The 24,180-nt window shown below is 46.2% G+C and overlaps 1 protein-coding gene across 1 annotated transcript in view; it reads left to right on the forward strand.

Annotated features, from left to right (window-relative positions):
- Window positions 1-23,937, forward strand: part of RFT1 (RFT1 glycolipid translocator homolog) — a 39,314-nt gene extending 15,377 nt beyond the window's left edge. Inside the window, exons 7-13 of the mRNA XM_025916503.2 lie at window positions 4,869-4,947; window positions 7,827-7,877; window positions 8,802-8,932; window positions 10,280-10,424; window positions 14,249-14,354; window positions 19,221-19,470; window positions 20,034-23,937. Of these exons, the coding sequence (XP_025772288.2) occupies window positions 4,869-4,947; window positions 7,827-7,877; window positions 8,802-8,932; window positions 10,280-10,424; window positions 14,249-14,354; window positions 19,221-19,470; window positions 20,034-20,201 (930 nt within the window). The 3' untranslated portion in view covers window positions 20,202-23,937. The remainder of the gene's footprint in view (window positions 1-4,868; window positions 4,948-7,826; window positions 7,878-8,801; window positions 8,933-10,279; window positions 10,425-14,248; window positions 14,355-19,220; window positions 19,471-20,033) is intronic.
- The last annotated feature ends 243 nt before the right edge of the window (window positions 23,938-24,180 follow it).

The following is a 24,180-nucleotide window of genomic DNA, read 5'->3' on the forward strand; positions in this document are numbered from 1 at the left end:
TTTATTTATTTTTGAGAGAGAGAGAGGGAGAGAGAGCGCATGAGTGAGCATGAGTGGGGGAGGGGCAGAGAGAGAGAGGGAGACACAGAATCCTAAGCAGGCTCCAGGCTCTGAGCTGTCAGCACAGAGCCCAATGTAGGGCTCGAACCCACGAATCATGAGATCATGACCTGAGCCGAAGTCTGACACTCAGCTGACTGAGCCACCCAGGCTCCCCAAAGGGGCCTTATTTTTAAGGTGAGATAATTAGTCTGCACAACCTGTGAGGCCCCTTTGAAGACTTAAGGAATTGTGAAAGTATTTGAACTTCAACAAAGAACCGTTTATAATAACTGCCACTGACTGCATGCTTACTCTGTGAGTGGCACTCTGCTAAGCACTTTACATGGACTCATGTGCTTAAACCTCATAGTAATAACCTTATGAGATATTGTCTCCATTTCACAGATGAGAAAACAGAGGTTCAGAGTAGTTAACTGACCAAACCAAAATCCCACATCTGAATTTGGACTCACTTCTCTCTAACTTGTATCTGTGAACTAATCTTAGTCTGTGTTTTTAATCTCCCTGCTGTGTAGTCTTCCAGAAGAAATTGGCTTATTGCCCAAAGTAGTTATTTGTTGACTTAACAATTGGGAAGTTCTAGGTGGAACAATTCATTATTCAAGTTGTTTTTGTTGTTGTTGTTGTTGTTTTGTTGTTGTTTTTTTTTGTTTTTAAGAGAAAAGAAATGAGCTGCATCTGAATGCAGTGGATGGCTTTACCACCAGCAGCATGTACCTACCTTGACCCTTGGGAGCAGTTTTCTGCACTGGGGGTTCCCACATAGAGAGCTGGTCAATTCTATTCAAAATCAATTTGACCAAAATGGGAGATTTATTTCCTGTACTTGTAGAATTCCATCTTCTGCAAAAGAGACTTACTTAGCCTTAAAATAAATGATACTTCAAATAATGGCTGCTTTTAGATCTTTTCTATTTTTTGACACTTCTGAGTGATTTCATATGAGAGATCTGCTAATATTTAAGTAAAGCTGAGGCATTTAACACAGCAAGCATGTCATAAGCAGTATTCTGTGTTAAGCACTGTACCAGGTGCCCTGAGTGGGGTCCCTGCCCTCAGAACTTGCATTGTGATGGGGAGGTAAGATGTGTATTCAACTAACCATTGCAAGACAGTGTGTGTGTGTGTAGTGTTGACAAAATAGAAGCACAAGGAAGGGACTGATGAATTCATGCAGCAGCATTGAAGAAGGCTTCTTGGAGGAAGCTACTTTTGAACTGGGCCTTGACACATGGGTGGACAGAGGTGAATGGGCATGTGTGGTAGAAATGCTCACTTGTGGCTGTGGGAAGAAGACGTTTGCTTGGGCCCCATTATCTGCCCATCACTGTGTTGGCACTGGGATTGCAGAGATGACTGGGGTACTTAGGTTGGCTGAACAGTGGGGGAGGGGAGAGGAAACAAGGTGGAAGGAGTTTATGGCCTGCTGGGCTAAGGCCAGGTAGAGGTGGCCTTGGTGCTGTGGAGCGTGGGCTTGATTCAGGGGCAGCGGAGCCTAATGAAAGGTTTGTGAACAGAGCTGTGATCCAGGTGCCTGTGTCGAGGCACTTACCATCTGTTTCAGATTTATCAAGTGTCTTGTTTTCTCTCATTCAGTCCTCATACCAGGAGATAGACTCCTTATCCCATTTTGCATATGAGAAAACTGAGGCTTAGCACTAAGAAGTTGGGAGCTGCAGTTTGAGCCTCAGTCTGTGAGCTTGACTCCAAAGCCTGAACCCTCCCAACAGGATGAGCTAGAAAAGAGGCTGGAAGTGAAGAAGCTCATGAGGAGGCAGTCCAGATGAGAAGTGATGAGGACAGTCAGAGGACATGTGAGCGTGAACACAGCTGGGGCAGAGGCCATAGGCCCAGAGCAAGAGGGAGAGGAAGGGGTACTGTGTGGGATGTGGAGGTGATATGGAGACTAGACCGTGGCCGCAGACTCCCTGGTACTGTTGTCAGTGTGGGAGGCACGTGGCTTCTGGACTGTCCTAAGGCAGGAGAATTTGGAAAGGGGAAGAGTGACTCATATTAAAGCATTGTGAGCCCCCAAGTTCAGATTGCAGACATTCCCCTGTGGTTCTGCCCATTACCTTTTGCCATCCACGCCTCTATTTCTCCATCAGTACAGGAGGCAATGGAATGGCTTGTTGGTCAGGGGATTCCAGAGAAATGCACAGCCACGTAGACCAGCTAAGCAGTACCAACCTAGCTCTTGTGAAATAGGCCTCTTTGACCTCCTGCCAAGTGACATATCCATCCTAAACAAAATAGTAAAAGCCCAAAGAATGTGCTGCTTCTTTTCTCCCACTTCTTCTTCTCAGCAGAGACCACTGAGAAGAAATCCAGTCTTTGATCAGACTTCCTGCCTCTATGTCCTGAATGAGCATTTTGGAGATAGTAAGCAGCGTGACCATTCCTTCTAAACTGTGGGTCCATTTAAATTGAAGGCATTCGGGGCGCCTGGGTGGCGCAGTCAGTTAAGCGTCCGACTTCAGCCAGGTCACGATCTCACGGTCCGTGAGTTCGAGCCCCGCGTCAGGCTCTGGGCTGATGGCTCGGAGCTTGGAGCCTGTTTCCAATGCTGTATCTCCCTCTCTCTCTGCCCCTCCCCCGTTCATGCTCTGTTTCTCTCTGTCCCAAAAAAAAAAAAAAAAAACGTTGAAAAATAAATTGAAGGCATTAGGAGAATGGAATGCTCACGTGTGAGCTTTCAGGTCAAATACACTGTCAAGATTTCACTCTGGTAAACAATCTTTTTTTTTTTTTTAATGTTTATTTTTGAGAGAGAGAGAGAGAGACAGAGCATGAGTAGGAGAGCAGAGAGAGAGACACACACAGAATCAGAAGCATGCTCCAGCCTCTGAGCTGTCAGCAGCAAGCCCGATGTGGGGTTTGAACCCAGGAACTGTGAGATCATGACCTGAGCAGAAGTTGGACACTTAACCAACTGAGCCACCCAGGTGCCCCTGGTAAACAATCTTTTAGAGTTCAGTCATCTTCCCAACCCCATTTACAACCTCCTGGCAAGTAGGCTTCACAAAAGCCCCATGGGCAGCTGTAACTGTTCATTTCCTTTGAAAAGAGCTCAGGCACTGCTGTGCAGCACCCCCCACCCCCCACCCAGCCAAAAAGGACCACTTGGCATTGGGGTGCAGGCGAGCTGCCCACGGCTCCCCTGGAGCTAAGGGAGGGATCGGTGCTGGCGATGATGTGGCTCACAGTGCCCCCTAGTGGTGGTAGGTACTCTGGCGCTCTTTGCTCTCGGGAAAGGAGATGCCCAATTTCCTTGACACTGGGGAAGATTTACTCCTGGGTTAGTGCTCCCCATGGCATCTGCTCCAGGTCCAGTGATGCTCTGAGGACAGCGTGGCTTGGGAGATTCAGGCTTGTCCTCACAGTGTCTAGAAGAAACGCTCTGAAAACAAGGAGTGAAGATATTTGAAGCCTGAAAATGACCTTCGTTTTTAAGGGATGCTCTAGACTTCCTCTGTCCTGAATGGTAGCCACCAGCTACCCTGGACATCGAGACGGGCTGTAAGCACACCATAAGCACTGGATTTCGAAGACTTAGTATGAAAAAGATAATATGAAATGCCTCTAATATTTTTTTACATGTTGAAATGATAATATTTTGGGCTAAGTAAAATATATTAAAATAATTTTATTTCCCTTTTACTGTTCACTGTGGCTGTTGTAAAATTTTAAATGATATATATAGCCTGCATTATATTTCCACTGGACAGCCGTGCTCTACACAGATGGTTTTGGGGACAAGATCAGGGGTTCATGTGATTGGGACAGGTTCCACATCTGCCCTTGGGCCAACTTCCATAGCTGTAACTGATCTTTTGGAGAGGTGGAATGGACTTGGCCTTTGTGATTCACCCCTTTCCTCCCAAAGAGCCCCCCTGAAATCCTCCCTTTCAAAGTGATCACTTTGAGTTAGTAAGAATTTTTCAAAATGCAGGTACCCTGAGATTAAGAACCTAACACCTAGACTGAACATTATGGGATCTCAGGATGCCTACATTAGAGAGGAGGGGCCTCCACAGGGAACTGGGGGAGATAGAAAGACAAAAGTGACATCCAGCTAGCTGCTCCACTCTTCCAGTTTGTGGTCAGCAGTCTGGCCTTGAGACCGCCTGTCTCTTACAGGTTGAACTCTGCCCTTCCTAAGCATTTACTTTCTCCTTACCTTCCTATCCTTAGGAAATGGGCGGTTTGGTGTCTCCCTGGAGTTTTGGAAGAGCCATATCAAAAGTTTTGGGTTGGTTTTTTCCTCCCCTGTATCATAACCGTTTTGAGTGGTTTGACTGACTTGGGAAGCCCGGCTCCCTTTTGAAATACACAAGCAAAGCTCATATACTTTGTATAAAGGGACCCTGGATGGCAAAATACAGCATTAAGATGTGGGGTGTGTGGAGCAGAATTTGTTCTGCAGCTTGGAATCCTTCAGACCTATCTCAAGGAGATAAACGACTGTGAGCTGTGTGTTAGATACAGTCAGCTTACCATCTGTGCAACAAGGGGATAGCACAGTTCCTTAGGGGTCTCAGTGAATGAATCTTTGTAGGCCCTTTACAGAGAGGCTCTTCCCACCTAGGACTTTGTCTTCATGTTTAGCAATGGAAACTCTTTGCTAGGATTTGCCAGGATTTGTTGGTTGCCTTCTGTGTGCTTAGCATTAAATGAAAAATTAATGGACACTCTCCAAATTGGGATTTAGGCACCAAAATGAGTTTCCCTCTCGTGTAGCATTATTGTACCCTTCGACTTGCAATGCCTGGGAGATTTTGTTTTTGTTTTGTTTTCTCTTCTAGGCTTTTGTAAATTGGAAAGAGGCTAAACTGACTTGGAGTTTTTTCAAACAGTCTTTCTTGAAGCAGATTTTGACAGAAGGTAAGTGAAAGGTCACCCTGAGCAGTCTGGATACCATAGTATATATAAGTGAGGGAATTTCACAGAACTGCTGATTACCTAGACCTGGACCATTTGCTTTATAGAGCTCCCTGACCTGAGGAACCTCAGAAATCGGAGCTTTTTAAATAAGGAGGACACTGACCATTTACATACCGAGGGTCAGTGCCATTGTCTAATTTCTACAGGGTCCTACAGTAATAAGGAACGATTTAATTTGAATCCACATCTAATTCCTAAACCCCATATTTTATCATTTAAAGAAATGTATTATGCAAGTTCTTTATGAATTACAGAAAACTTGGAAAATAAAATTATCCGTAATCTCATTATCCTGTCCTAACTTTTTAGACATTTCTTTTTTTGAACTTTTTTTTTTTAAGAACCGAGTTTTCATCATTTTATTTTTTTAAGCAGTCAGAGTCACCCTTATGTGATAGTGTGGCCAGGCTTCCAGTTTCTTAAAGCTTTCCAGTTTAACAGTGACAGAGCAATGCAGGCAGAGGGTTGGCACAGAGCTGCACATACAGCTAGTCTTTCTCCATGTGTGTATTGGTTTATTTATGCCCAGCTGTAGTTCAGAGAGTGAGGCTGGAGGCAGCTGGAAGCCGGTAAAGGCAGGGCTTCTCTCCACATAAATGTCGTATGTCATACACCTACATATTTGTTACTGAACATGTTTTTAAATCTTTTCAAAAAATTATATTTTAATTATAAAAATAATATAATTCATTACAAAAATTTTAGAAAATAGAAAGTTCCCTATAATTCTAGCATTCTAATATAACCATCATTATTATTATCTCGTTATTTTCCTTTTTTCCCCTGTCTTTATTTTTCATTAATTATGGTTCCAAAGGGAAGTAACTCCCCTGAGCCACTTTCCCCGTCTGTGAGTTAAGGCATAGAACCAGGAGGGCTCTGAGGGCTCTTGAGCTTTGACAGTGCTTATTTCTAGCCTGAGTCTGTAACATTGCCATTACAAAAGTGAAACTCGCTCATAGGACTTCTGGGGAAAGTAAGGTCAGAAGCCTTTGGAGAGCTGAGTGAAGGTGCCTTACCTCTATGTTGCTTGGGAGCAGGATGTGCTGTTTACCACCATCTCCCCAGAACCCTGCTGGGACTGCTTGTGATCAGTGTTCAACAAATATTTATGATAGAGGTATCTGTAGTGAAATTGTATATTGTGATAGTTCACGTTGTTAGAATGGGAAAATCAGTGGAGGGAGTTTGGAAAGGGCATTTGCTTTTATGCACTTTGTTTTCCTCCCGGAGTTTTAAGAGCAGTTGAAATGAGTTAAGAAGTGGATCCAGTCAAGCAATGGCCTGATTGTCTAGATTGGAGTGGCTAGGTTTGTGGCAGCAGGTGTGAGTTAGCCAGGCCTGAATGTGGTACCGATGGCTTCCACGGTGGGGCCACCCTGGCCTGACTGCACAGGGCTGTTAGGAACCTCTCAGGGCTTTCATCTCCATGGCTGTGAAATGAGGAAGTGGCTAGACAAGGACCACCCCCACAAGGTTCTTTTTATCTACAAACTACAACTCTAAAAAACAGTTGAAATCATTCATTGTAATAGCAAAAATATAGGTGCTGTTAACTTCTGCCCCCACATTTCCTGAACACTGTGTGCCAGGTGCTGAGAATACACAGATGAATGAGTTACAGGCCACAGCCTCGAGGAGCTCATTCTCTCACCAGAGACACAAACAGTTGTGTGGTTAGCTTTGAACCAGGGCTGCGAGAGCTATACTTGGAAACATTAGCTCTTTCGAGTGCCCTCGCATTTCCTGGAGCTCTGCTAGGAAACGAGGGACAGCAGTGTGAGGGAGATGTGGTTCCTTCCCCCAGGGAGCTTACAGAGTTGGGAAGGAGAAGCCGCTTGTACCAGAACACATAGAAGTTCCTGTGGAAAAGCCAGTCTAGGTGGCCAGCATGCTTAGAGTCGAGGCTGGGAGCAGGAGGGGCCCAGCCTGAAGCAGAGCAGCTGGAGGGGCTAAAGCCTGATGGGGCAAAGCAGAGGATGACCATGTGATGGTAGGTGGGGATGAGGTTGGTGAAGGAAAGCTGACAAGATAGCCTGGGGTCGATTTACAAAAGGCCTCAGGTGCAGAATTACGGAGCCTGGACTTTTTGTAAACATCAAGAGCCATTTAAAGGTGTGAAAGCAGGGGTCACCGTAAGATCTGTATTTGCAGAAGCTGGGACTGTTAGCAATGAGGATGGATCAAGGCAGTGCAGAGACACAGATAGGAGCTAGTGATGTCCTGTGGTCATGTGGGCTGAGTCCGAGAGGGTGCAGGGAGGACCAAAGGGAGACTTGAGAGAAGATCCTCACTGCTTCTAGTCTCTGAATATCGCTTTCCTTTTTGAGCAAGTTGCTAGGAAGTGAGAATTTGCCCTTTACGGCTGTGGGTACTGCTCAGAGCTCCATCCATCCACAGTGGGCCACACAAGGAGGAAACCTGATGAGCCTGTGCACATAATCATGGACCTCTCATTTCACAGAACCTACACTTAAAATTTGGAACAGTCATTTTTATGATTAACATATAGTAATCTTACCTTCCTCCCTTTTTTTAAGTTATTAGACTGGTCTTATTGATTTTGTTTTTGTTTTCAATTTAACTGGTTTGGAGATTTGCTGTCAATAAATCCCCCATCATTTGCCGTTATTACTATTTTGAGATTATGGATAGAATCTTGTTTGAAATCAATATTAAGAACATGTCTTTAACTGACTATATAATTTTTCTCCTTTGAGAGTATTTGCCAGCTGGAAAGTTGATAGTCGATAAGAGAAAAGGAAACAAGAAAATAATGTGCCCTTGAAATGCTAATTATTTTGGTTTTCTATTTGTAGGCGAGCGATATGTAATGACATTTTTGAACGTGTTAAATTTTGGCGATCAGGGTAAGATGAAATTCTGTAGTGAACACCGTTAGTAGATAATTAGTAATAGTTTTCTCTGCGGTTTGATACATTTAATGAAAAATACCCGATGATTATAAAAGATGAATATTGGAAAAAAATGATTCCTAAAGATTGAAAATTGTTGGTCTCTGTAAATATATAGAGTGTACTGACCACCCCCTCTCTTGTGGCTCGGGTGGCAGGTTCTCTGTTGAGATCCCCTGGTTCCTGCAGAGCTCTGGTGTCCATCTGGGGTTTGGGGGCACTGACAGAAAAGGGAGCTTGACATCACAGTCACAGAGTTGCCCTGTGATCGTGCGGCTAGATAAGTCTCAATACTTTCTTTGTATTTATTTTTGACTATAATCCTGAAGTAGTGGAAAGAAAAAAATTTTTAAATCAACTTGGCATTAATGATTTCTATAAAAAAAAAGTGCTGGTGCTGGAAATGTTCTGTCTTGACTGTGTCAGTGTCAGTATCCCAGCTGCAATACTGTGCCCTGCTCTCACAAAATGTTACTATTCATGAAACTGGGTAATGGATCTGTGATTTCTTAAAACTACCTGTGAATCTATAATTACCTCAAAAAAGTTCCATTAAAAAAATTAAATTAGTGGGGCACCTGGGTGGCTCAGTCGGTTGAGCGTCTGACTTTGGCTCAGGTCATGATATCAGGGCTCGTGAGTTCAAGCCCCACGTTGGGCTCTGTGCTGACAGATCAGAGCCTGGAGTCTGCTTCGGATTCTGTGTCCCTCTCTGGCTCTGCCCCTCCTTCACTCATGCTTTGTCTCTCTCTCTCTCAAGAATAAATAAAACATTAAAAAATTTTTTTTTTAATTAAATTAGAAAGAATGTTAATGGTGCCATGAAAACTCAAATCAGAAAACTAGTAGGATTATTGTTTCTTCCTTTTTTTCTTGTAGGTGTATACGATATAGTGAATAATCTTGGCTCCCTTGTGGCCAGATTAATTTTCCAGCCAATAGAGGAGAGTTTTTACATATTTTTCGCCAAGGTGCTAGAGAGAGGAAAGGACGCCACACTTCAAAAGCAGGTAGTCTTGGTTCTTAGGTCACTGTCTCTCTGGTGAATTCTCCAATTTCAGGGTAAACAGACTGAAATGTGCAGCAGCCAGTTTCCCTTCTGTTTGATCTGAAATTTCCTTCTAGATTTCATTCTTCCATCACCTTCCAAATGATGGTAGGACTCTGAGCTCACTTCTTTTGAAGCCTTCTCCCTTTGCCCTGGCTGGCCCCTCCCTTCTCATTCTTAGTCCTTCTTTGTAAGCTCACTCTTGATCCAGCCTTCTCAGAACTCTCTGCAGCCATCCCCAGTGCGGCGCATACCCCTCCCCTGGTCTAGGCATAGCTGGAAGAATTGAGGTTGCCTCCTCCATCCTCACATTCTCAAGAACCACAGGCGAGCCGAAGGATGCAGAGTCTGGGACAAGTCTCGTGTAGGGCATGGGGAGAAAAGGATGTGGTCGTTTGGTGTCACTCACCACACCAGTTGCTTAATAAGCTTCTTAAAGACCGTGAAGTGCCCAGAGCTACACTCTTCTATATACTCCTATTGATAAATAACAGAAGAGATTTTAATCCAGGCATATTTGGTTGTCGAAACTTCCCTTTTTCTAAAACCACCGAAAATGTCTGACTTCTCTTAGAATTAAAAGGAAGCTAAGTCACCCTCTTACATGTCTTAGAAGACATTTTGAAAAATACAGTTTATGCACAGTCGACTGGTTCTCAGTCGATTTAGGAATATTTTCCTAAGCATACTTTGACAGGAACGTCAGAATTTGGAGACGTTTGTCAGGAGAAGCACACTGACAAAGCTAGCCGGCTAGCAATGTAAAAACTTGCTGTCCATTTAAGAATAAATACCAGGGGCGCCTGGGTGGCTCAGTTGGTTAAGTGCCAGACTTCGGCTCAGGTCATGATCTCACAGTTCGTGGGTTCGAGCCCCGCGTCGGGCTCTGTGCAGACAGCCTGGAGCCTGCTTCGGGTGCTGTGTCTCCCTCTCTCTCTGCCCCTTCACAGCTCACACTCTGTCTCTCCCTCTCTTTCTCTCAAAAATAAATAAACGTTAAAAAAAAAAAAAAGAATAAATATCAGAGAGGAAAGCTAATGTTTCCTAAGCAACCTTTGAAATAACTTATCCTGAATGAGTTAAAAACCAGACCTCCCCTGAACTACCTAAGAAGGCACAGATTGTCTTTTTTCCCTTCATTTCCTTCGTGCTAATTGACATGGAAACAGCATAGGCTGCAGAAAAGCAGTGACGCCTCTCAGCAGGTGAACGAGTGATCTGTAAGACAGCAAAGAGAGATAAGGCCAGATGTGAAGTTTTTCTTTAGCTCATGATTCATCCAACTTCCTTCCCTCTCCCCCTGTCCCAGGAGGACATGGCTGTGGCCGCCACTGTGTTGGAGTCCCTGCTCAAGCTGGCCCTGCTGGCCGGCCTGACCATCACCATTTTTGGCTTTGCCTATTCTCAGCTGGCTTTGGATATCTATGGAGGAGTCATGCTTAGCTCTGGATCAGGTATGCGCAAGAGTTTTGTCAGATTGATTCTAATTTCTAATCAGAAATAGAAAAGTCTTATGAAATTCAAAAACTTGCATGCATACGGGTTGATACTTGTCAGTATAGGGGACATTGTCAGTGGCTGGGATTCTGAGGCCGTTCCCCTCATACAAGGTCAGAAACATCTGGGTACCATTAGGGGGGTTTGGCACCATATCAGCCAGTCCCCCAAATTCACTTGGAGAAGTCGTTACGAATCTTTGGCTCTCCTCCCAGGCTTAAGATGTGTCTTGCGGGGCACTTCCCTGTGCACCCTCTTGGATGAGGGAGGAAGGCAGAGAGCAGGCTCTAATGAGTCTCCGCTTGATACTAAACACATCTGAAGGTAGTAAATGCCACATAAATCTCACGGCCTGATGCATGAGAGCCTCTGAAGATAACTCAGAGCCATTTGCAGAGAATAAAATTGATCTCGGCAAGTAAAATGGTATATTTAATCCAGTGACTCTTGGTCTTTGAAGGACACAATTATCGAACGTGTCTAACTTTGAAACATCAGTGCCCAGGCCACTGAGCACCTCACAGCACTTGCTAGGCCCTGGGGACTTCACCAATTTCAAAATGTGCTGGGCCACAGGCTGGCAGTCCACTTGCAGTGTTTCATCTTGGGTTGGGTAAAGATGTTTTCAGTTCCTCAGGGCACTAGACAAGAACCCTGAAGTCTTCTTTCTGCTGCCCCATCTCAGTGTAAAGGGCTTTGTCAGATGCCATTTTACAAGTTCCCTGGCATGTTTTGGTCTCCACTATAATGGTCCCAAACTTAGGGTATTACGGAGGAGGGGCCAAGTTTCTACACAAGAGCCAAGGTCATTAAGTTTGGAGAAACACCTGCTGTGAACCCAATGAGGTGGTTTGCAGCTCCCTGCAGCTTGTGCTGTGAGACCCTGGGATTCCATCAGACAGGCAGGGAGGCCTCATTAGGAAGCCATTAGTATGAGTCAGTGTGCAGAGATTGGGGATTTGACTATTTCACAGTAGCAGGGCCTCCTTAAAAAAGGTAATCACCAAGAAACAGCTTGTATTGTAATGAAATCACTCATGATGTCCCATCAATACAGTGTTCACCTGGTAGAGTAATTAGTCATAGAAGGTACAGAAACAGACTGCTGTGATTGTGTAGCCCTTTTGCTCAAGTAAGAGGCTGGTCCCAGTTTTCAGCATTGATCATAGATTTATCAGTTACAAGGGTCAGTGTTAGTTGATTTCTAAGGTAATAAATTCTGTTTCTAATGTTTTATGTCCGTCATTAATAATTTTAGATTCAACATGATGAGCACTGAATAATGTGTAGAATTTTTGAATCACTATATTGTACACCTGAAACTAATACAACACCGTTAAAAAAATAACAATTTTAGATTCAAAAAGATATTCCTTTGGTATCCTCTTCAGAAATAGAAGAGTCTTAAGAATAGTCTGGATTCTCAGTCTCTGAAAAAAATGTGCTGTTTGGTGAATCAGGACTGTTGTTATTTCTTGCCTGGCCCAGGGTTCCATCAGTGCCACTGTCCTAGCAGGGTCATCTAGCATTTTTCTCCTCATGGTAGCTGCCTCTCACATTGACCGAACTTTCAGCTCTCTCTCTAACACCAATGGTGGCTTCTGGTAGTATATCCCCAACCTTGGCCCCTGCTGGCTTTCCTTCCCTCATCTCCTTGCTCTGCTCCTGACTCTTTGGACTCGTGCTGTGGATCTGAATGCCTTTCCTTTGCCAGAAAATATGAACACTGGATTTCTTTTAGTGACTAAGTTATTGAGGCCTAATTTACATAAAGTAAGATTCTGGGGGCGCCTGGGTGGCGCAGTCGGTTAAGCGTCCGACCTCAGCCAGGTCACGATCTCACGGTCCGTGAGTTTGAGCCCCGCATCAGGCTCTGGGCTGATGGCTCGGAGCCTGGAGCCTGTTTCCGATTCTGTGTCTCCCTCTCTCTCTGCCCCTCCCCCGTTCATGCTCTGTCTCTCTCTGTCCCAAAAATAAATAAAAAACGTTGAAAAAAATTAAAAAAAAAAAAAAAAAGTAAGATCCTGTACTCTTAAGAGTACAATTTGGTGAGTTTTGACAAATATATACACCCATGTAACCAACATCCTGGTTGATAGGTTCAATACTTTCATCACCCCAGAGAGTTCTCTCAGGACCCTTTCCAGTCATCTGCCTCCCTCTACCTCAGAGGCAACCACTGTTCTGATTTCTATCACTACAGATTAGTATTGCTTTTTTTTTTTTTAATGTTTATTTTTGAGAGAGAGAAAGCAGGGGAGGGGCAGAGAGAGAGGGAGATGGAATCTGACGCAGGCTCTTGCTGTCAGCACAGAACCCAGTGCGAGGCTTGAACCCACGAACCGTGAGATCATGACCTGAGCTGGTCAGAAGCTCAATCAGCTGAGCCACCCAGGCGCCCCAGTGTTGCTTTTAAAAGGGACTTCATATAAATGAAATCACACGGGGCACCTGCGTGGCTCAGTCGGTTAAGCGTCCAATGTCAGCTCAGATCACGATCTCTTGGTTCGTAGTTTGAGCCCCGCATCGGGCTCTCTGCTGTCAGCACAGAGCCCACATTGGTTCTTCTGTCCCCTTCTCTTTCTGCCCCCTCTACTCACTCTCTCTCCCCCTCAAAAATAAATAAATAAACATTTAAAAAATAAATAAGTTTTTTAAAAAAGCAAATGAAATAATAAAGTATGGACACTTTAATGTTTGTTTTTTTTCCCTCAATATACAGTTTTTGGGATTCATCCATGTTTTGACACGGATCAGTAGTTTTTTTCTCTTTGATCACTTCTCTGAGAAGTATTCCTTTATATGGCTGGCCCACAGTTTATTCTTTCTCTTGTTGATGATCAGTTTGGGCTATTATGAGTAAAACCGCTATGGACATTTTTGTACAAGGGGTTTTGTGAACACATACATTTATTTTTGTTGGATGGATATTTATGGGTGGAATTGCTGGGTCATAGGTTTTATTAGAAGTTGCTTGGCTGTGGGGCGCCTGGGTGGCTCAGTCCGTTGAGCATCTGACTTTGGCTCAGGTCATAATCTCATGGCTGGTGGGTTCGAGCCCCACGTTGCTCTGTGCTGCCAGCTCAGAGCCTGGAACCTCTTCAGATTCTGTGTCCCCTCTTTCTCTCTGCCCCTCCCCTGCTCATGCGTGCTCTCTCAAAAATAAACAGGAATATTAAAAAAAGTTGCTTGGCTGCCTCTTGGTAATGGCCCTCCTAAAAGAGGGGATCAATTCCATTTTTAAGGCTCCCACTCTTTTGTTAGCAGATTTTTGTGAAGCTTGTTAGTTAGCTATAGAACTACATCACTATGTTTTAGAAGAAAATAACACGATGGTTACTCTGATTCTCCCTGCAGATTTGCGGAGGGGTTCTGTCTCTAGTTTTCTGCCGCTCCTGAGCCCTGGGCTTCTCCCCAGTGTCTTTTGTCCAGGATCTGTTCAGCCGAGGTTCTCATACATGCAGGGCCACTAGTGGCCTTGAGTGCTCAAACCAGCAGACCTCTTCGTGCAGATTTACAAAGTGAGAAGACTTGCTTCCTGGCCAGATGAGAATTTAGTTGTTAAGAGAGATTTGTAGGCTTAATCTCAATTGCCCTTTTGTTTTTAGCCGTTTGTTTTAATCGGTGCCATGGAATACTGGGAGGCCTTCCAGATAGTTAAGACCATAGGCTTGAGCACGTGTCTGCCCATTGACGATACCAGCAGGGCTCCTGAGCCAGTTCTGGTACGTGTGGGCCTTCTGTTTGGGCTCTGGAGTCTCTGTGGGTTGTTTCCTCATAGGTCCTGTTTTGCTGCGTTCCTACTGTCTTTACGTCCTCCTGCTTGCCATCAACGGAGTGACCGAGTGTTTCACATTTGCTGCCATGAGCAAAGAGGAGGTCGACAGGTAGGTAACCTGAAAGACCCGCCTTTAATCATGGCCTTCCGCTGAGTTGCCAGTCTTCTCTCTTTTCGTCCTGAGCGTGGATTCACGGAAAGCTCTCGCAGAGGCAGCACCTACAGCACTAGCGCCATGCCCGGGCTCTCCGGTGGCTGTGCACGCACCATCCGGTTAGTCTTCCCCACGCACGGCCGGGGCAGCAACCCCCCTTCGCCTCCCTTTGGAGGAGGAAGAAATCCGGGCCCCATGGGGCTGTGTTAGTCCAGGTTTGCAGAGACAGGCACAGGACCAGCTCCACTCCTCCACCGCCTTGCCCAGTGCCCCTGTGGGTTACCACAGAGCTTCTGCAAGATGCAGAGTCCTCCACCTGAGACTCTGATTTGTAGGCCTTGGAGAAACTCAGGGATCTGTGACATCTTTCCTCAGAGAAAGGCCCAAGTGCGCATATATGTTTGCCACAATTTTTTCCCATCCATTGACCCCAGATCAGGACCTCTGCTCTGGTGCCTCAGACTGGTTCTTAGCACTGGCCGTCAGTCAGAATGCCCCCTGGAGCTTGTTCGATGTGCAGATTCCTATCGGCCCTTCTTCCACCACTCTCCTAGCACGCTTGCGAAACCAGCCGCCTCCCGACATACGTGTTTTTTAAAAGCTCCTCAGTGATTCTGACACCACCTCCTAGCTTAGAGCTTCTGACCCTCACCCAGCATCATTCATCTCTTGCATCCCAAATGCCAGAAGTAGCATGGCAGTATCTTAAGGCATCACTACAGGATGAGGTTGAGGAGAGGGGTAAAACTGATAGGGGAAAAGGAGAGGAGGAAAAGGGAAAGACCGTAGAGGGACGGGTGCAGATAATGAGGCAAGTGGTCCTGGTGATCCTCTTGTCCCCTGAGGCCTGGATCCCTTGTGGGAGGTCTTGTACTGCCTTTCTAAGGCCTTGAGTGCCATCAATAGCCCTCAGGCCCAGTGGTGGAGGTGGGACAAGAAAGGGTAACTCTGAGAGTTGGAGAACCTTCCTATCATTCAGAGCAGCCTCTTTATGCTTCCAGCCTGGGGCTGTTTCACAAGGAAGCTTGGTGACTTTGCTACCGCACAGTCGAGAACTGGAGCCCAGAGCAGCATCTTAGCCCAGACCCACCAGAGTCCCCTAGGAGTTCCAGCCCCTCCTAGACCAACTGAATTAGCCTGTAAGGGGCTGGGGCCAAGGAATCTTTCATCACATAGCTCTAGGAGATGTCTGATGGACAGCTACGGTCTGAGGAACCACTGGCCCAGACCAGTTTATCGGTAAAAACTACATTGAGCACTGTGACCCTGTACATATTAGGTGGACATGACTGAGTGAAGCCCTCACGAAGCAGCAAATACCCCAGTTATGTGCAGACACACTGATGATTCTTAATTCTGTTAGATTGCATTTTTCAAACTGCCATGTCATGACCCAGTAAACTGATTTCTCAGCCTACTTTTAAGTCACAACCTGCAGTTCTCAGATACTGGCCAGATAGGGTTTTTACTTCAGATAGTTAAATGTGTAACTATAAAACTACTGGGAGTCATCCTCCCCACCCTTTTTTTCCCCATGGATGAAAAGGTGTATTTAAGCTTAATTTTGAAATACTGTGTTTTTATTTGAAAGGTGTTTCAAACGTGAAATAATTTTTAGACATAATGTAAAATATACTAAATGAGGCACTGGGCCACAGTACAAAGAGCTCTGGACAAGGAATCTATCTCTTTGGAGGGAATTTTGTTGTAATAATTTCAGCATTAGTGTTAAGGGGGAGAGTCAGCACTAAGCCTGCTTAATATGGTAAAATGTATCTTACAATCAAATCATGAGGGAATATAGACAGTGGCTGGCTGCTTTCTTTCCTCTTACATTGCAATGAACCAAAAGAAACAACTTTCTAAGTTCGCTGTAATGCGATTTTGATGATATATAAACATCTGGAAAATTATTTCCATGGTATTAGTAGTCAGCATGGAGAAAACACAGAACCAAAGCGCCTTCTAATGCAGTTTTCATCTGTAGCAACGCACTTCCCCAAAGAGTGAAATGTGTTCCCCCTGTGTGTATTAAACCCAGCAGCCAGGTTCTGTCTGGGCCTGCGGCCCAGCCCCCAGCCCCCGTGTGAGCACATGGCACCTGGCCTCATCACAGACCACAGCATTTTTTTATCTCTGTGAATTTAACCAGACATACAACTCCAGTAAGGACTTTTATAGTGGGTTTGGGCAGTTTAGTTAAATGTTATGATTGATTTACATTGGGCATTTTAGATTCTGAATTGAAAAAAAAAATACTGTATTGATAAAGTCATGGGCTTTTACTTAAAACTTTAATCAGTGTTTTTCTAAATTAAAATAGGGCATTTGGTTGGACCTGGAATATTAGAAAATCCTTTGAATTCCAAGTTTTTTTGTTAATAACCTCATAATATATATAGACTCTGAATGATGGCTTTTTCGTCTTCCCTGTTGAAGAATTTTTGTTCTGTTTTGTTAAGGAGCTCTCCATTTCTTTTCATTTGACAAATGCTTTTTGAGCATTTGCTTTCTAATAGGCATCGTGTTAAGCTCCAGGAATACAGCAATGAAGAGACAGACGAGATCCCTGCTCTCCTGAAGCTGACAGTGGGGGAGGCAGACAGCAAACACGTAAATAAATAAGGAAATACTGTGCAGCTCAGATAACTACAACAGGGTTATGCAGAGAGAGTGAGGCTCTTTTGGATTGGGAGGCCCCTCTGAGGAGGTGGCATTCAGGCTGAGGCTGGGTGACCAAGCAGAGTCTGCTGTACAAAGATGGGGCAGAGCCTCTCAGGCACAGGGGACAGGGACACAAAGGCCCAAGACTGATTTGTTGGCCTTTGAATGTCCAGCGTGGAGCTGGTCTCCATAATTGTTGAGTGAAGGACGAGTGCCATTTTCTCATGTTGGCTCATGAGAGACTGGCACCATCCTTTTCATGGCTGCGGAGGCCACATTGATGGCTGTGCCTTGATGTGCTCAACCAGCACCCGCTGGGGGACACTGCAGTTGTTGCCACAGCCCACATCCTTGACCATCTATGTCTTGATAAGCATGATTTTAAGCCTAGTATTTTCTTGGGGCCATGAAAAAAATCAGCATTCATAAAGAATTTACTGTTTACATTAACCAAACCTTATAGAATAGTCATTATTGTCGCTAATTTTGAATTGATTTAAAAAGTGGTATTTTAATTGCATCTTTAAATTTCCCTTATTTTCCTGAAGTGGATTATGCCTTTAAGGCTATAGATTTGTGAGTTCTGGAAATTTCAACAGCTGTAGAGCCATCTTCTGACAGTGAAAAACACTGGACCCTTATCATTATCAGCTCTTCCCAAATGGCCACACCAAAGAAGCCACACTGTTGAATTCGTCGCTGCTTGAATTAGCGTGAATTAGCTACTGGTTTCACCCATTATTGACATTTTACTTAGAGTTGGGTGAGAATGACTTTGAAAGTTTTGGAATCTCTTGCCTCAAATCCAAGGATTAGTGCAGTAGAGCTGTCTGAGATATTTTCTGGGGGAGAAAAAAAAAGATTATGTAGCTCTACTTCTTTTTGTAAAAGAGGTCACGTAACTGGTCTGTGATGGTCCCCACCCTCAGTGGCTTGTTATGAAGTTGGCCATTCTGATCATTGATCAGGTGTCAGTGAAAAGTACACCTCCCTTGTTGGAGGATTGTGTGTGTGTGTGTGTGTGTGTGTGTGTGTGTGTGTGTGTGTGTGTGTGTGTGTGGTATTCTTATCACCTCCTCTGATAAAGTATATCTCCATAGCACCTTGGGCTTGGTCAGCCTGAGGACTAGTACCTGGGCATTTGGCAGACATAGTGGCTTTCTTACCACCCCTTGCGTGCTGAACCTGGGTGGCCTATGAGGTTTCCTAACCCAGCAGACATAGCTGGGGGACCTAATGGTTTGGTTCCCTCAAAAACTATGTACCTAGAATGCCTGTTGCTCGCTAGGCAGAAACCAGATGCTGGAGAATTTTGTTCATGACTGTACAAGCCTTTTGGAAGACTACAGCAGCTGTTTTCTCTTTGCTAAGACTCAGTTGCCCTTGCTGAGACCTAAAGGTAACTAAGCTCATGCTGCTTGAAGCCAGAGAAGTAGAAGGGCAGCATAGTCCATCCAGTCAGGAATCCAGAGAGCTCTGGTGACATGAAGAGCAGATGGAAGGATGGGGACACTGCAGTGGTTCAGGCCTTGCTCCCTGTGTGCATGTCACTTTGGGGGCTGGTCACCTGTTGCGGGTAAAGTCTCCTGGCCAAGGTTGCAGGGCTTCTGCATTTCCCAAGGGAAGCAGTATGCGTTTCCCCAAGTTTAGGGCCCAGAGTCAGGTCACTCCTTAAGCAGATTATTCAGCCTCTCTGTGCCTGGTTTCCTTGTCTGTAAAATGCATCGAAGCCTCAGAGCAGGGCCACGTGTGTCACTCACCAACGTATCCCCGCACCCCTCACAGTGCCTGTCTTAGAGTTTGCATTCATGTGTAATGATTACCCTGTCATATTCTTTGTGCCTCACATTGAAGACTTGGGCTGAACAGGATTTTTGTGTTTTGACCACAAAGTGTCAAATCATTTATCCTTAAAAACCATAAACATCTTGAATTACTCATTTTCTCCCTCTTCTATTCGGTGGGGGGCCGGGGGGTGGCGGGACAATGACATTTCCGTGCTACCCATATAGCATTCATGGTTATGAAAACTAGCTGGGTCATGGCAACTCAGAGGTGCTTTCTGTGATCTCATGTTCACAGCCACTTATTTTGGAGCAAATCTTATCTTGGGAGAACGTACCCACTGCCCTGCTTTGCTTGTCTCCCTCTCTGCAGGTACAATTTCACAATGCTGGCCCTGTCATCTTCATTCCTGGTGTTATCCTACCTCCTGACCCAGTGGTGTGGCAGTGTGGGTTTCATCTTGGCCAACTGCTTTAACATGGGCATTCGGATCACACAGAGCCTTTGCTTCATCCACCGCTACTACCGAAAGAGCCCTCATAGGCCCCTGGCGGGCTTGTGCCTATCACCGGCCCTCCTCGGAGCATTCGCCCTCAGTGGTGGGATTACTGGTATTTCTGAGGTGAGACTCCCAGCAGCCTTCACACTACATGATTTTGCAAGCTGCCCACTGTCCCTTGCTCTCGGCTCCCCCTTCCTCCTCTTCCTGAATCAGCTGGGTAAGTGCCGTGAAACCTTGATTTGTGAGCATAATTCATTCCAGAAACATGCTTGTAATCCAAAGCACTCATATATCAAAGCAAATTTTAGGAACCATTGACTCAGTTGTGATCATGTGACATTCAGCATCACATACTACTCGTTTTGCAAGACATCGCTCGTTTATCAAATTAAAATGTATTATAGAAGTGTTTACTCATCTTGCAGAACACTTGCAGAACAAGTTACTCACAATCCAAGGTTCTACTGTATTTGCCACCCCTTCCCCTAACCCTCTAGGACAGCATCTTATGATAGACGTGGCCAAACAGTGTTATCAGTGGGAACAGAGAAGCCCCTCGGTGTGCGGTTGTCACCCCTTCTTTCTGACCTGAAGCTGGAATATTAGGGCCTCCTCTTTCCCTGGCTTGCCCCAGAGGAAGGCCGTACGGATGGAGGGGTGATGACCATGCTTTCTTCCCACAGGTGTTGCTCTGCTGTGAGCAGGGCTGGCCAGCCAGGCTGGCACACATTGCTGTGGGGGCCCTTTGCTTGGGAATAACTGTTGGGACAGCGTTCCTCACAGAGACCAGGCTGATCCACTTTGTTAGGACTCAGTTAGGTGTGCCCAGACTGGCTGACAAAACCTTGTGACCGCAGAGGCGTGGACACCTGTGGCACCTGGACCAGCTGCGGGGCAGTTTTGTGCAGGTGCAGAAGAGCCCTGCTGGGGGTCTGCAGTGGAGTAGGACTGGCCCAGGCAGGTGACACATCGGAGAGCTGCTGGACTGAACGCTGTCCGTTCAAACCTCCCAACGGGAAGGAGGAGCTCCGCTTCTAAGGGAAGACCAAAAAGCTCTTTTAAAATCAATACATTATTTTTGTCACCAGTCTGTTCTAATCAGTATTTTTCCCTTTGATTAATGTATTCCTTTCTGCTGTGATTGACCTAAGGTGCCACAGACACCAGCAAACTATCTCCTGGACGTTATAGTTAACATCCTGGCCCGGAAACAGATGTGGCCACTTGACCCTTCACAGGAACATGGAACTTACTCCATAAGAGAAGGAAGGAGACCTGATGTTATGCACCAAATTAGAACAGAGATGGCCCTGGAGTTGTGGCTTTCCCCATGTCAGCACTGTGGTCTGGGTTTTTAGAGTGGGAACAACGTTCCTCAATGAGAAACCCAAGAAATGAAAACGCAGAGTCTTTTGGGTCACATTTCCCGGAGTTAGCTAGGAGGAGTCACACACCTCATCTTGGCTGCTGTGCACCCCAGACCACGTGCCTTTCCAGATTCAGTGCAGGCTGGCTCAAGACCCCCGGCTTGGCCACCTGCAAGAAGGCTCTGAGGGAGCGGTGACCCGGTGTGAGCTTCCTTGGCCCCTGAAGAGAGTGCTGCTCTCGCGGAGATTGCACAGATGGCAGCTGAAGCAGAAGTGGGGTATTTTTTTCCTTCAGAATAAAATGAGGTGCTTTCTGTGTGGCAAGCCCCTCCCTCCGGCCCATTGCTTCCAGCACTGCTCCAGTAACCCTGAATGCCAGCTTCCGGACAAGAGTGGCAGGCCTGGGGATCTGGTCCTCCAGATGATGGTCTGGGCCCTGCATCCCGCACCCTGCAGCCAGCAGGCAACATCATCAGGCATCGTTCTCAGGTGGCAAAGCATTTTTCTTCTTTCACTAATATATTCCTTTTGGGTATCATTGACACAAACCGTATCCTGGATGGTAATAGTGATAATGGTGATGGTCATAGTGGTCCTGATGTCCCACACTTTCCATTTATACCCAGAAACAGGGCAACTTGTGTCAGGTGGTGGTTTGGCTAAAATGCACCCCTTTAATACACACCCAGGGGCCAAGGACCAAGACCCACAGCACGTGGAGACTAGCGCCAAGCCACTTGGACTTTTTATCTGTTCAAAGGGAGAATGCTTTGTGCTAATTGGAAAAGTAGCTAAATGCAAGGTATCATTGCCCAGTCAGAGACCCTCCCAAAGCGTGGCCTTGATTATGCTCTTGTAAGGCATGGTCAGGCTAGCTTAGAACTGATTGTCCCATGGGGTGGGGTGGGCAGCACGCACTGAAGCAGCCCTCCCTCCCTCCGTGTACTTTTATTTACCTCTTGAGTGTACAGAAATCGACCTTTAGGGCTCACAAGTTCCTCCTCTGCTGCCCTTGGCCACCACCCTCTCCCCTGGAACCGTTTTACCCACCGCATGCCCATTTGACCCCAGACTCCAAAAGTGGCCCTTAAACTACCTGCCTCAGAATTGCCTGGTTGCAAGTTAGAAATACAGCTTCCCAGGACCCACTCCAGACCTTTGGAACCATCATGTCTGGGGGCAGGGCACTGGGATCAGCCTTTTTGGCAAACTAAGGTTAGCACACCCCATCGTCCTCACCTGCATCAGGGTTCGGGACCAGTTGTGCACACGTTCACAATGATCATTCTCTGCTCCAGGAGGAGCTGCTATTGCCTAACAATATTGCCAACTCCCCAGCTCTCGGGAATGGGCCCAGCCAGGTTTCTGCTGTGCTCCCCGGTGTGGAGGCTGTGCCTGACAGCTGGTGCTCTGGTCTCTCATCCCTCACCCCGCACGGTCCACCTGGAACTGCTGTCAGCACAGGGCCGCTGCGGTCAGGGCCAGCTCCTCTGTTGTTGTTCTTTATTTTTTTATTTTTAGTTTATTTATTCTGAGGGAAGACAGAGAAAGCGCAAGCTGGGGAGGAGCAGAGAGAGAGGGAGACAGAGAATCCCAAGCAGGCTCCAAACTGTCCACGCAGAACCTGATGCAGTGCTCGAACTCACAAAACCGTGAGATCACGACCTGAGCTGAAACCAAGAGTCGGTCGCTTACCCTACTGAGCCATCCATCCTGGTGCCCCAGGGCCAGCTCCTCTTGAAAGATGGCCAGCTAGGCCAGCAGTCCAGGGCTCCTTCCCATGTCCTACCTCCCTGTTTATAGGAAAAGTAGTCCCACGGCTGAGTTTTGGGCAAGCGGGTGTGTTCTCACTATGAGCACCTGCCTCCTGGGCTGTCAGCACGTTGGCAGCAGGCCCTCTAGACTCTGCTGACCTCTGCCTCCACCCCCTGGCCACCTCCTGGAAATGTAGTTGGGCCCGAGCGCTGACTCGAGGGCTTTCCCTTGCCAGTGCCCTAACGCCACACCATGTTTGTGGACATGTGTGCCAAGCTCCCTCACTGTACCTGAGCAGAGTTTCTGGGGGGAACCACACATTTGGCTTTAAGTACCACTCAAAATACAGTGAGGCTGCTTCTCCATGGAAACCAGTCTCTAAAGCACATCCTTTTAGTATATGTGCTGCCGCAACAAGCACGTCCTTTTATGAAACGAAGAAGACTTTGATGGTGAGAATAACAGTATTCCTTCTGTGCTGCTCTGGCCGTGTGCATGTGTCGGTGACTTCAGATTCGGCCATTTGGGTCCCTTGGTGAGGGGATGCTGCTGCCACGCTACTTAACGCTCACTCCTGGCTCTGGAAGTGTGGCCACGTGCCAGCCTGCATCCAGCAGGGGGCACACCCTCCCGCCTGTTTCCTGTGGAATTCGATTGTGTTGCTAGTTTCCTGTCAGTCCCCTGATTTTAAAACAAATCCATTCTTTTATTCACATCTTTTCCTTCCACAGAAGAAAAAAATTCAGAAGGACGGTGGGCAGATAGCTGGAGTATGTGAACCACCTTTATTCCTCCTGGGAACTTTTTCTCCTGCAGTGATGCTGTGACTGGCCTGTGGGCCCTAACTCTGAAAGAGGGGCAGTTTCCCAGCCTCTGCAGGGGGATCTTCTGTGTCTGGGACAGAAAGGCCTAGCAGCACGCTCCTCTTCTCCCCTTCCTGCCCCAAGCACCGTTTCCCATCATTTGCTGGGCTTTTCTGTCTCCTGTCTTCTCTGTCTGGCCTGGTCCTTGTCTTGGTCATTTTTTAAAAATTAAGCAGCCATCCTTTGACGGATCAGGACTCCTGTCAGGCAGGTAGGGCAAGTGTGTGATTTTAGACCGTGATTTGGGGGAGTCCTGGGTACCCTCTCACCTTCACATCTTCCTCCATCAGGTGCTTGACCATGTATGTATTTAATTTGGAAATTTGACTTTTGAGCCCATCAGATGCTCTTGTTTTATTTTGCTCTTACTTCCTGTACCTGGGTGAAGTAGCCCTTAATGTAAATATTTCATTTGCTAGTTAACTTTCAAAGAAAGAAGAAAAAAGGTGCTTTATTTGAAGAATTGGAGGGAAAGGAAGATGCGTACTGATTTGCATCATCATCTGACCCCACTTACCATGGCACGATCAGTCCTGTTAGTCAATGTCATTGCTTTTTAACCAGAGTCATCTGGGTACAACATAGTAAAATTGGAAAATTGGGCTCTTAGTGTCATTCAGCCTCCTTTAGGGGCCTAATTAAAAAGATCTTATAAATTCTTCTTAATGAACAGAAGTGGCTGGGTGCCCCTGTCCCAAAGTGCAGTCAATTCCTTGCCCAGGAACTTCTCCATCACTCCTGGGTAATGCGGCATAGGTGGAAGGGGCTTGGAAGTGTGATGCAGGGAGTTGGGTCTTTCCCCTCATGAGTTAAGTCCTCACCAGAGTCCGTGCACCCAGAACTCC

This window comes from Puma concolor, chromosome A2 (assembly GCF_028749965.1).
Source record: "Puma concolor isolate L17-30 chromosome A2, mPumCon1.1.hap2, whole genome shotgun sequence".
In the NCBI taxonomy this organism is placed as follows: Eukaryota; Metazoa; Chordata; class Mammalia; order Carnivora; family Felidae; genus Puma; species Puma concolor.